Here is a 12,207-nt window from a genome sequence, read left to right on the forward strand (position 1 = left end):
AAAACTAGTTACCACAGACCCTTGTAGGATTGTTCCCTATGATGCCAAGTTCATATAAAATCGATAATACAGTAAATGCTAAGTAGAGTATAAGACAAATTGCTCCCAATTTTTTATCTATTTTCCAGCCATTCAGGTGAATTGCCAGAAAAATAAAAACAATTGAACAGATGAGAGAAGTGGCTGTGTAGGTCAGACCACTGCTGTTCACTTCTATGGGTTCAGATGTATTTATGAAGGCAGTTTTTATAAACCAGGGTATTCCCAGACATAGCATATCAAATACGTTGGATCCCACAATGTTAGACATAGCCATGTCTCCGTTTCCTGTAAAACAAGAAGTACAAATAAACCTGACTCGTTATACAAAAGTGGCAAACTGTTTTGGAGCAATAGGCTGTCGGCCCTCGACTTTTTGTGAAGCGCCCTTTTCAATCTTTTTCTTTGCACAAAGGTAAATATGATTCCACAGACTGTGGTTTTGATACCACAAGCGTAAAAAATGTCTCCCTAAGTCACCAGCACCTGTGAAGCTGCTCTTAAGATAAGCTAAACAGGATAGTGTAAAATCCAGTTGTGTTTAAAATACCAAGACAGGTTGTGCTTTGCAGTAAAGCTGTGATGTGATCAACAACAAATCACACCAGTCCAGAACACTTACCTGAGATACTGGGAGGTTTTTAAATGTCTGAACCGCAACTTTTTATGTTTCTTTTTTTAGCTAAGCTGTCGTATTTATTCATGGTAAACTTAGAAACTGGAGAAAGTTTTCAAGCTGCTCCTTGAATTTCTGGAGATGTTGACTAGAGCTCTGTTGTCAAAGTGCTTTTTAAACGCACCGATTGTAATGAGCCTGACCACCAAGATCTTTACCTTTGCGAGCCACCAGCACACTTGCAACTGTATCTGGTACACTTGTTCCTGCTGCCAGTAATGTGAGACCCATTACTGACTCTGGAATTCCCAGTGTTTCACCTGTAGTTCAGAGACAATGGGAGAAAATATGAGCGAGATTTTTTAGGTTGTTTCATCTGAAGAAATTTATTCAGGTGTCCTTTGCTGGAAAAAGGATTATTAATAATAGTAATTCTAAAATCTGTGGAAACCGTTCACCAATTTAACTTGACTAAACATGCAGTGACTGAACTATGAAGTAGTTAAAAAGAGTAACAGTAACAACAATGAAATGTTATATTGCTCTTGTTCCTCAATCAAGGAACTATAGGATAGCAAATATCTTATTTACAGCTTTTTCAAAGACCTGAGTGGATGGAAGGTTTTCTGTGTTCAAAATATTCGTTATGGATTGTCCTTTGAGGTGCAGTTGAAATTTAAATTCCTATTTATTCCCTTTTCTCAATTCCTGGAAAATGTAATAGTTTTCTTTGGTTTGAGACATTTCATCATTGGCACTCCAAAGTGTTATGGAGCAGTAATTCTTATAAACACAAACTCTCCAAAGGGGGGAGAGGAGAAAAAACACCAAGGCATGATATTGTTAGGAAATGAGGACATTAAGGGTATGGTTACAATATTGTCTCATCTATGTGGCTCTATCACTTCATTGCAGTTAGAAGGAATTAGAAGTTTTTCAGTCTATGGGAAGAAGCAAAATGACTTTTAAGTACAAGTAGTTCTGTAGAAGGATGAGTTAGATCAACACTGATTTTAAATAAAAATATATATATTTATCAAAGCAGAAATTTCCTGCCTACCTGTATTTTTAGCCCTGTGTGTGCTGAAAGAATACAGGTTTCTTAGAATACAGGGATTCAGATCTTCAAAATTGTAGCAGCCTTTAGTTTTATGTACCATTCATAAGCATCAATACCTTGAAGTACTTGATATTTCTGTTCAGACTGTTAAGTAATTAAAGCTTGTCTTACGTTTTACTGAACCACAGAAATTTATTATTGTTTTTAAAACCTGTATTGGTTTTAGTATTCAGACTGAAGAGTATTCAGACACTTCTAAGCAGTTTTCTTAAAATAAGAGGCAGTGTGCTGTAACGTAGCTCAGCAATGATTGCCTACTACATAACAGCTTAGTCTAGATCAACCCCATAAATTTGTTTGAAATTTTTCCTGTTCAAAGGGACTAATATCATCCTCTTGTAAAATATGTAGTGGTATTTATTTTTCCATGGCTTCTAATGTAAGAGATTGGTAGGATGGAGGGACCAATAGGATCAGCTTTTATAAGTTAAGCAAACAAAGCTGAAATATGAATGAACCAGTGTTATGCACCCAGTAGTCGTTTCTAGCCCTCTGAAGTTTGTAAGATAGAATGTAAACTCAGGTGAAGCTGATTTTTTTTTTTTAAACTAGTAGATAGATTCATCTTCTAGTTGAACTGTAGGGTTTTTTTTTCTGGCAATTGACCATAAAGAGAGAATGGTCTTATTTTTCTAGCCTTCAGTTCATGTTGTGTATCGATAGCAATATCTTGCTATAGTAATGAAAATTTCCTTGCTAGTAAAAAAAATAAAAGTGAACTAAATTAGGTTTGCTCTTGACCATCAAAACGTAGCCCCCTGCGATGAAACTTTTGGCACGTTTGATAGGCCATTTTTATGCAAAAATAGAATATTTTTGGGTCAACTTTCATCAGAGAACCTAGACTTGAATATATATATACAAATACATGTAATTTTTAGAGTTTTAATGTGTAAATAGAACATATTTGACCTTGAAGTAGTGGGACAAAGACCCCAGTGCTGCTTGTAATGACTCTTCAGAGTGGACTAACACTAATGTGCTATTTGGAACTCCACTGTACCTACTTTCATATGAATTAGTGTTTCGTCTAGTAGATGGGCAATAATTTTCATCTGGATCCTGTCTCAGAGGCTTCTAGCATTCAGATGGTAAATCTTTGATTTTTAGATACAAACAGAAAATTGTTTGACCAAGGAATGAACCTGGTGGGTGTTGTATCCAGCAATGTTAGTAACTTCTCACATGTCTACCGTTGTGTAGGTCTGTGTCTGCACTTAACAAGAAGTTATTCGCTGAATTTTTAGTTTGAAAACAAGTTTAGGACGCTGAACTAGCAGAATACTCAAGTAGGGTTAGTGAGCTATGATGTAGAAATGGCAATGTTTGTGCTGTTTCTCATTTAGAGATCTGTTTTCTGCTCGTTCTTAAAATTAAAACCTGGTTGTTTTTTTTCTTGAGCTGACTGGAGAAACAGTGAAATGGGGAAACCTTTTAATACTTTAAGATATTTTAGAACTGATTTTACATTCATTCACATCTTACCTCGCTCAAACTCAGTGCTTTTTCAGCTTTACTTTATGATGCAGATTTTTAAGAGAGAAACACATGTAAGGAATAAACATATATGACACTAATAAACATATGACACTGTAGTGGGAATAAAATAATATGGAAGTTTGGGCACCATTTTTGGCAGTTGAGGTGTAGAAATAATGGATCTCTTCCAAAAATCTGAATCTTTAATTTCAGTCTTGGTGGATTCCATGTTTGCCAGGCTTCAGCCTGATGAGTTTGTTCCTGCATACCTCATTGTTTCACTTCATCGAGCAATTTAATGAAACTATCTTTTTAAATATAGGCTGTTTTTTGTAGCTTTGTAAACAAATTCTCTTTCACACAATGGTAAGCAGTCAAAAATAGCTAAATTCTACAGAGGTTTTCTTCAGATGGAAGGAGGCAAACGAAGCAGTCACACACAAGGGATTATTTGTTTTAAGCAAAATATGTGTTGCTATACTGACTGCTAAATGTGAAAAAGGAAAATCTTCACACAAAGAAAACTTTTCCAGCCGTGGTTAATCGGTTGCTTTGGTGCAGCACCTGAGGTACCTACCTGCTACTGTTATCATCCACACAAGGACGTAAGTGATTGCAGAAATCCATGCTGCTGACATGAAAAATGTTACCATGAACCAATTCCTCCAAAACCGCCTTCTGCAATCTGGTGTAGTCAAATAGAGCAGCGTAATAATAGGAAGGGATAGCACCCACAGAATTCTCTTCATGTCTTCTTCAGGCATGGTGAAGACGCTTGGATGATCTGTTGATGAATGAACTGTTTTAAACTGTAGCATTAAGTTTGAATCTTAGCACTAAGTCATACGATTTGCTTCTACTGGTGAGAATACTGGAAAAAGGTACAAGAAAATGACTGTGACGTTGTAACTGTTGTCTTACTAGTGCCTACATCACACTGGACTGAACTCTGAAATCAGCTGTTCTTTATTACTGTGTCACTAGGAGACAGCCAAGGTGGATGAAAAATGAACTTGTCTATGAGGTTTATGCAAAATGTTTACAAGATTTAGCACCAACTGATGATTTGTCTAAGTGAAGAGGAAGCGTGGTCCGTGGCTCCATATTCCTTCTGCTTTAATGCATATTTTGGGTTACAAACTGGCCACTGTCATGACGAAACAGGATGTATTAGTACAGTAGCAGTGTGTCTTTCAGCTGATACTGCATTTTACAGAGTTGCTGGGAAGTTTCAAACATGCACAGCAGTAACTGATGGAAGTTCTGTTACTGGCACAAATAAGCAACTGTCCTAGCATTCCTGTAGCAACTAGCTTCATACAAAAATCACAACTACAATTTTACTTAACGTTATATTCCAGCACGGAATAACGATGTACTTAAATACTATGATATTTTTTGAGCAAAATCTTAATAATATCTGAAAACCCGCTCTTTGTTAGAACTTAGAGACAACTGTGAGAATACTTATACCTTCAGAGATCTCATCGAGCCCATGTAAGCTTGTTGAAAGCTGAGAATAGTCCAGCTCATCTTGAAAAATTCCACTATCAGTTCTTGACTGTGGACGAACTAGAGGCCCTCTCTCTTCCCTCCATCCAGCTAATGGCTGCTGCTCACCGCTCTGTTCCGTGGCTTTTGTAAAACACGAGCAGCAGGGACTGAGCTTTTTCATGAGGCACCGGTTGATTTTAATGTCAAAACATAGTACCAGAATATAACACCCATATATTAATAATAAGGAAGCACTTTCATACCTAGAATTAAAAATAAAAAAAATTACATAACGTGTAATATAGATTAATATATAATAAATAACTGAAGTGACTGACATGAGAAGACAAAAATTGCATGAGTAGTGAAAGGAAAAAACAAAAGCATCTTTTTGCACTTGTATGGGCAATGTCATGGAAGTTTGTAAGTTTCTTCATGTCTTTCAGCAGTTTCATTAATTCTCCTCCCCTGCAGAATCTTGTCTGTGTATTGTATAGCTGCATGTTTTCCAGGGGAACTTACTGAACAACTGATGTTTGCAAAACTGAGTCTTATGAGATGGTTAAGGAGGCGGACAGAGTGTGTTATTTTGAGTCAGAAACTTCAGAGAGGTGGCGCCGGGCCTGACTGTTTTGAGACAAGAGGAGCTTCAGTAGTGATGGAAGAGACTTGACATCAGAAAGTCATGATCTGCTTCTGACAGAGAAACGTTTTAGTGGTAATGCTGTTAAGGAAAGTCTCTAAAAGAAGTAAGCTGCGAAGACCAACTGCTATGCCAAAACAGGTCAGATAGAAGTTGTGAAGTTTGTACAAAGAAGCCTATGCAGACCAGACTATAAATACGCAGGGTTTGAATGGTTGGGTAACAATCTTTACAAGTGTTGTGACTTTCTACATTTTTAAAGCCAACAGGATGTATATTTCTGTTAGTGAATGGCAGCTGAAGTTTGTCTGTTTGTTTTTTAGCACTGTTTCACTAATCTCCAGTCAACGGTAATTAAACACTACTTGTGCTCTTACCAGTAAATTCTGCTGTCAGATATCATCGCAAGGACCGCCGCTGCACTAATGGTATATGCCAGGCAGTCTCTAAACAGCGGCCAACAGGACAGCCTGGAAACCTGCAGATCACAGATTCATTTTCATTTTTTAAAAATGTGTCTGTAATACTTTCACTAAGTGCTGTAAATGCTGCATCGGTATGTTGTTTCTATATTATGTACAAATTTAAGATTCTTAGGAATGACTCAAGTATGATATTTAACAACTTAGTGTTTTTAAAAACTTTCATAGCAACTTATCTGAAATCTGATTACATGCTGGTTTTGCTACGAAATAATAAACTTGACGGTTGTCATAGTAAGTCTCTCTTGACTTTTGTTGGCGAAGCAGAAAGGATAACCACTTGGCTCTCAGGTGCACACTGTCCGAGTTGATCCTTACCACGCTAGAGAGCAGCCCGCATGCTGCACAGATCCCCAGAAGATTGTAGATGGCCGATCCAAGGATGGTGCTGACGCCGATGTCTCCTTTTGTCACGAAGACTCCTACAGGGAAAATGACTCTGGTACGTTCCTCTCTGACATGCAAGGTAAAGAGTTCTAGGTTACTGGGAGTCAAAGTGTGTGTCTCTTACCTAGAAAAGCAGTGACAAGCTCTGGAGCAGAGCTTCCAGCAGCCATAAAAGTTGCTCCAGCAACATCCTGAGAGAGGCCAAGGCCTGAGGACAGAGCGAAAGAATTGCTTGAAGAATTTTTTTAAAACCTAAATACTTCAGCAGCCTTACATCAGTATGTAATGTTAGAAGCTACTACAGTGTACTGGGATGAACTCTGCTCTCTTTCATACAGTTAATGCAATTATTTGAAATTCCTAAAACACTGAAAATGTAGCCTCGTTAATTGAGCTAACTTGTTCCCAACCTCATTTAAATACTAGAAACTGGTAACAAAGGCATTGCAATATGATCTTAAAAGGTAAAACAGGCACGTTTATGTCGGCCTTAAGGCTGCTTCATGAGGATAAAACTGGTGGGGAGGTTCCTTGGACTAGTGTGGTAACACTTCATGATGATTCAAGTCAAGTCTGTTTTGAGGGAAATCCATGCTCCTGTGTCAGTAAACCAAAAACAGATTTAAACCAGTGCTGGAATGAACCTCCTCCATGAATGCTATACGACTTTTGTTCTTGTAAAGTGTTTATGAAACATCACCTTTTGGATTGAGGTCTGTGCTGAGATAGGAAAGTATAGCTTGATACAGAACAACAGGCTAACATGTCGATTTAAATGGAGTATTGGCTCTATGGCAATGCTTAAACTTACATTTCCTGCAAGCGTTCTGGTCTGGAGAGCGTTTTCCAGTGTTCAGGGATGAGTTTCCCTGGAGAATCTGTTTTATCAATGAAGATCTGAACTCAGTCAGGACCACTTTTACATTCAGCGGTCTGCTGAAGCCTGGGGACTTACTGCAGGGTGATGAGATTTCACGGGCTGTTCTAACTGTCCCCTCCTCTGACATACCCACTGTATGGCGCGGCGCAGCATCGTACGCTGCTAAGGTCTGTGTGTGCGAGGATCCGTGGGGTGGCTGCAGCTCTGCCCACAGTGCCCCAGCTACGAGCCCCCGGCGCTACAGGGAAGGGGATGAACGCACTTACATTCCGTGATGATCTCTAGAGACGGAAGGAAGTAATCATCGCACACGATGGACGCGGCCAAAAACATGTAAAGTATAATTAGGAAATAAATAACGATTCCGCCATCCTTTCTCTCCTGCGGTGTAAAAAATCCCTCAGGAAACTCAGACGAAGGGGGAACGCAATCCGTCCCGTTCTCTGAAAGACGAGGACAGAGCCGTTACAGCGCGGCCAGGGGCGGTCGGCAGGTGCGCGGCTCGCGCCCCTCGCCCCACCTGTGTCCTCTGCCGGGCGCTGCGCTCGCGCTCCCCTCGGCTTCCAGCCCCACAGCGCCAGCAGCAGCAGCAGCAGCGCCGCCCGCCGCCTCCACAGCCCGCCCGCTCTCGCCCGCATCTCGGCGGCCCCGGAGCGGCTCTGAGGGCGCGATGGGAGGAGGCAGCCGGGGTTAGGGCCGGAGGGCCACGTGACCCCGGGCTGCACGACCCCCTGCTCGCCCTCCGCTCGGGCGTTTGTGCTCCTGAGGCAGAGCCGTTCAGTGAGAGCTGGGCTGAGCGCGGCCCCTCCCTTCAGCCCGGTTGACTAACGTTCTTTGTGTGGTGACCTTTCTGCAGCGAAGTCATGTGTATAATTGAGGATTAAATGGTAAAATGCAGTCTTTTTGCAGGATGGCTTTGCACGGCTGTTCCCCACTCCCATAGAAGGAGTTTGTTTTCCATCGAGTCCCTCTCAGACATCTCTACAAACACCTTTGATCCCATTAGGCACGATGGCATTCGGTGGTGCCCGCATTCTGCTCATTGCTCATCAGGCGTTGGGCTGATGCTTGCACTGGTGAGAAACGTGCAAACGGGAGAACAGCGTGGTGCTCTGCTGCATCCAGTGCTTCCCAGCGCTCGTTCCTTGCACCCATTTTGCTTGCTCAGTGCATGACCCATCTCTGTAGCACGCAGGAGATGAGATGAGGTGATAAGATGGCTCTTCTTCTTCTGTGGTAAAATGGAGCAAACAAAAAAAATCCTAAAGCCACCCACCGTTACAATATGAACGCGTGTTCCTGGAGAGAACATTCTGGAACAACAGACTTTGCAGCAATTACTTTTACCTTTTTCTGACCCCTCCATGAAAAGGGGCCTGGAACGCCCTTTACCTCAGTGGAAATGACTTCAGTCGCCCAAAGCTGTGGAGGTGATGGGTACCTTTCGGAGGACACGTTCCCCAGGCTGTCTGAAAAGCAGAGGGAAGCAGAGCTGTGGCAGCTGCTGCTCCTGCTTTGCAGCAGGAAATCAATCGTGGTGATTTTGAAAGATTTATGGATAGGATTTATTTCTAAACCCCACTTTTCCATCATAATGAAACAGTGCAAATTTTCCTGTCTAAATTACTGATGCCTGTTTCCCTACGTGGGTCAACAGAAAGAGCTTCATTATGGAGGTAAGCGCCTTCCTTGCCATTACGTGCCTCTCTTCCCTCGAGCTGATCATTTACCTGCTCTTAGAACCCCAGCACAGTTTTCTGATATCTGCTGTTTCAATTTAGGCACTTTGAGACCGTGCTCTTTTTTTTCACGGCTTTAATTACTCATGAGAGTGCCGTTCTGATGGGAGCGGGCTCTCCAGCACCGCGCACTGCTGGCTGTGGAATTAGGAAAGCTCAGTCATGTGCTTCCAGGATTTGGAGGTTTCACCATGGTCTATTTTTGCTACGCGTTCAAGCTCTAATTCCTTTCTATAGGCAGCCCCTCTCCTGCACAGCTGAAGCAAATCAAACCTTTGATTTCAGGAGACAGAAGCCTGCTTATTTTGCCATGAAGTTGGGTGGGGGGTTGCTGTGCTCTTGCTCTCTCTGCAAAGCGTTCCCCTAGAAAGAGCAAAAGCCCCAGAGCCTCACAGCAGGAGGAACCATGTGCTGCGTATCTGTGTGTTTGACCCAGCACAAAAGTGCTGCCAGGCAGACTATGCTTTGGCCTCAGATGGCCGGCTGCCTGGCCTGGGCTTTTTCACTCTGTAGGAGTGTTCTGCAAAGCAGAGGTAAGTCAACTAGTAGTGCAGATTTATGTATGCTGCTGCTGCATTTTTGGCTGCTGTTAAGATAAAGCCCCTAGTAGTAAAAATAATATGTAAATATATTTTTCAGAGCTTCCAAAGTGGAGAGAAGGGCAGAGGTTTTCAGGTTGCCAGCATTAACAACCTGCCACCCTTGGGCTGCCCAAGAACAGACCTCTTACAGGATGACTACAACAGCTGTAGTTCTTTCCCATTATCTGTATTTTGGTGTAACTGAATATTACGTGTCCAAGTGCCCCCTTTCAACCCAGGACTGTTTTACTTTACTACCACTTTAAGCAAAAGGAGGCTGGGCTGCCTAGAGGTCTGACTCCACCTGTATGCAATTAGGGTGCAGGGTTTGAAGGACAGGCTGATGGGGCAGGTGGACGGAAACTTGTGTTGGGAGCAGCTGCTCTGTCTCCAGGCAGCAGGTGCTCACTTTGCTCAGAGTGAGGTAGGACATTAGTACTTATGTGTGGTGCTAAGGAGGAGTTTTTCTGTAAGCACTGAATTTGCTTTGTGTTTTTTGAGTTGTGTGGGTTTTTTTTTTCCCTCCCATACTTTCTTCATAACGTCAGCAGGCAGGACATGGATACTGGGAGAAAAAAGGAGGTAAGCATATCAGGATTAGAGGGTAATCCTGAGTCCTTAGAGGTAGAATCTAGTCTTCAGATGAAAGAGATACAACAAGGTGAGGCTATCTTAGCTCACTCAGCAGGCAGAAAGGTGTTCAGATAAGGATTTTAGTTGTTTGCCACTTCTTTCTTTCTTTTTTTTTCTTTCTTTTGTTTTTTTTTGGGGGGGAGTAGTCTGTATAAAATTAGCCCGGTCTGGGGTTAAGTGCACTTAGACAGCCCCAGAGCTGCTAGGAGTGCATCTTGCTGTTATCTGTACCCTAATGCTATGGCTTCTGTCCCAGCCTGTGACCCGGGGCACAGATATGCATTCCTTAAGCGATGCTCTGTGTAAGTATGTGCTAGTTACACTCCTGGTTGTGAGGCCTAATGTGTTGGGAAGCAAATCAAATGAAAATGTTTTCAGCCTCAACAAAACCCCTAACATTCTTTTGATAATCTGGCATTATCTCTATTTGGCAGAAAAGAAGCAGAGGATGAAAGGAGAGCTGGTTACCCAGGCTGCTGCTGTGAGGGGACTGTGCTAGAGCTTTTCAGAAGGTTGGTTTCCACACTGCTGTTCTGGTTGTGCTGCTCACGTAGTTCCTTTGGAGACTACAGTAACTGTGTAAAATGGTGGTCTCTAAAATAGCTGATAAAATAAATTTTCTTACCTTGGGGGTGTTCAAATATCACTATGAGGTGGTGGGATTGATACTTCACTGTTGCAGAGCTAAAATATGTCTCTTCAGCGTAACTCCATTATTCTTCATTTAAAAGATAAATATACCTTCACTGTCAGACCAGATATTCCCCTTTGTCAGCATTTCATGGCTCGCTTCCTGGATCCAGATAGATTGATGATAGCTGTTTAATATTCTTTCCTCTACAACTGGTGATTTGAGAGTTGCCTGCTCTCATGATGGTTGCTGTTTTTTTTAAGTATCAGCTTCCTGAGGTATGTTTGCTGCACTGGAGTCCTGGCTTGCTTTCTGTTTCTCTCAAATAAGGAGGTGCAGAGAAAATTTTAAAAAGTGAATCTCGGTTTCTAATCCTGAGGCAATTAAATTCATGAGATTATCTTGGAAATTATATTTCCTCCTACTTGAGGAAGGAGCGGTGGGTTGTTTCATAGCTTTAGACCACAGTGTAGCAGAAATGTAGTCACAGCACGAACTGGTGATTGGGCACCTGCTGGGAAGGCAGGGCCAAAGCAGAGGAGCTCAGGTGCATGTAATGTAATGCACCTCAGTGACCCAGACCTCATTTAAGGGTTGGTGGTGGAAGTGAGAGCGTCTCTTGCTAGAGATCCTTGCCTACCTGAGGCCTTCCAAAGGTAAGCAGCTCTTTTCCTTCATTTCTGTATTTGTGGCTGCTGTGTTTGGGCTTGTTCTCATTTGCTGTAGCCAAAGACTTTGCCACTCTGCTATTGTCACCCCATTATAGCATTACACAGAGAGAAAAAAGGAAGGGTTTGATTTCTGACCCTCAGCTTACTGAAGTGTGTGAATGGTGACATTTTCTACTGTGAATGCTTCAGATCACTCGACTGCAGTCACTGGTGATGACCAGAAAACCTGCTTGAAGGAGTGGTTTGTGGTGGCCAATGCAAACCAGCGCTTCATGCTCTGCCTTGCATATGTGATGAATGTTCCTTTATTGGCTCTAGGCTGTGAAGTTGTGAACAGTGGATGTGTTTAGATGGTTCATAACTAGATTTCAATGCTAATATGTCTGAACTAAATGCGAGGAGCTTCTAGGCTTTCAGTTGTGCTCTCTGGCTGCCTCTGGCTGTATTTCAGTCATTAAGAGCGAGTGGTGAGGTTAGTGCAGGCAGACCATGAGCGCATTCAAATCAGTAGTCAGAGGGAGGCAGGTGTGTGTGGAGAGACAGCTGAAGCTGGTGCCTTCTCTTGAGATAACAGCTGTGGAATATTTTCAATGTAAGCAGTGTAATGAAGTCATTCCTGGTGGGTAGTGTGAGTTGTCTGCTTTGGAGCCTTGCTCATGTTCTAGCCTGACAAAGACATAGACTGAGATAGGCTGCCCACAGTGTCAAAAAGGATAGGAGCTCCTTGGCCAGCTTTTTGCTTGCTTGTTGTCAGAATGAGGGCCTAATGAAAGAAGCACGTGGTACTGTTAGCTGGAGAAGTTTGAATCTGT

General features: G+C 42.2%; 1 protein-coding gene and 1 long non-coding RNA gene across 7 annotated transcripts in view; one reads left to right on the plus strand and one right to left on the minus strand.

The window, feature by feature from the left end:
• Position 1: 1 nt before the first annotated feature.
• On the minus strand, positions 2–10,986 carry SLC24A5 (solute carrier family 24 member 5). Its single transcript, XM_048956712.1, has 10 exons — positions 10,719–10,986; positions 7,661–8,609; positions 7,407–7,583; positions 6,385–6,468; positions 6,192–6,295; positions 5,769–5,869; positions 4,728–5,011; positions 3,832–4,038; positions 874–975; positions 2–327 (listed from the first exon to the last, which is right to left on the minus strand). Exons 2-10 carry the CDS (start codon positions 7,776–7,778, stop codon positions 5–7), a joined length of 1,500 nt encoding a protein of 499 aa, XP_048812669.1. The 5' UTR covers positions 7,779–8,609; positions 10,719–10,986; the 3' UTR covers positions 2–4.
• Positions 9,818–12,207, plus strand: part of LOC125698415 (uncharacterized) — a 124,131-nt gene continuing 121,741 nt past the window's right edge. For 5 of the 6 annotated variants that reach the window (XR_007379175.1, XR_007379177.1, XR_007379176.1 and 2 more), the window contains exons 1-2: positions 9,893–10,042; positions 10,528–10,605. This is a non-coding gene — a long non-coding RNA (uncharacterized LOC125698415). The other variant, XR_007379180.1, reaches the window with a different exon arrangement.

The sequence above is a fragment of the Lagopus muta genome, chromosome 10 (assembly GCF_023343835.1).
Source record: "Lagopus muta isolate bLagMut1 chromosome 10, bLagMut1 primary, whole genome shotgun sequence".
NCBI lineage: Eukaryota > Metazoa > Chordata > Aves > Galliformes > Phasianidae > Lagopus > Lagopus muta.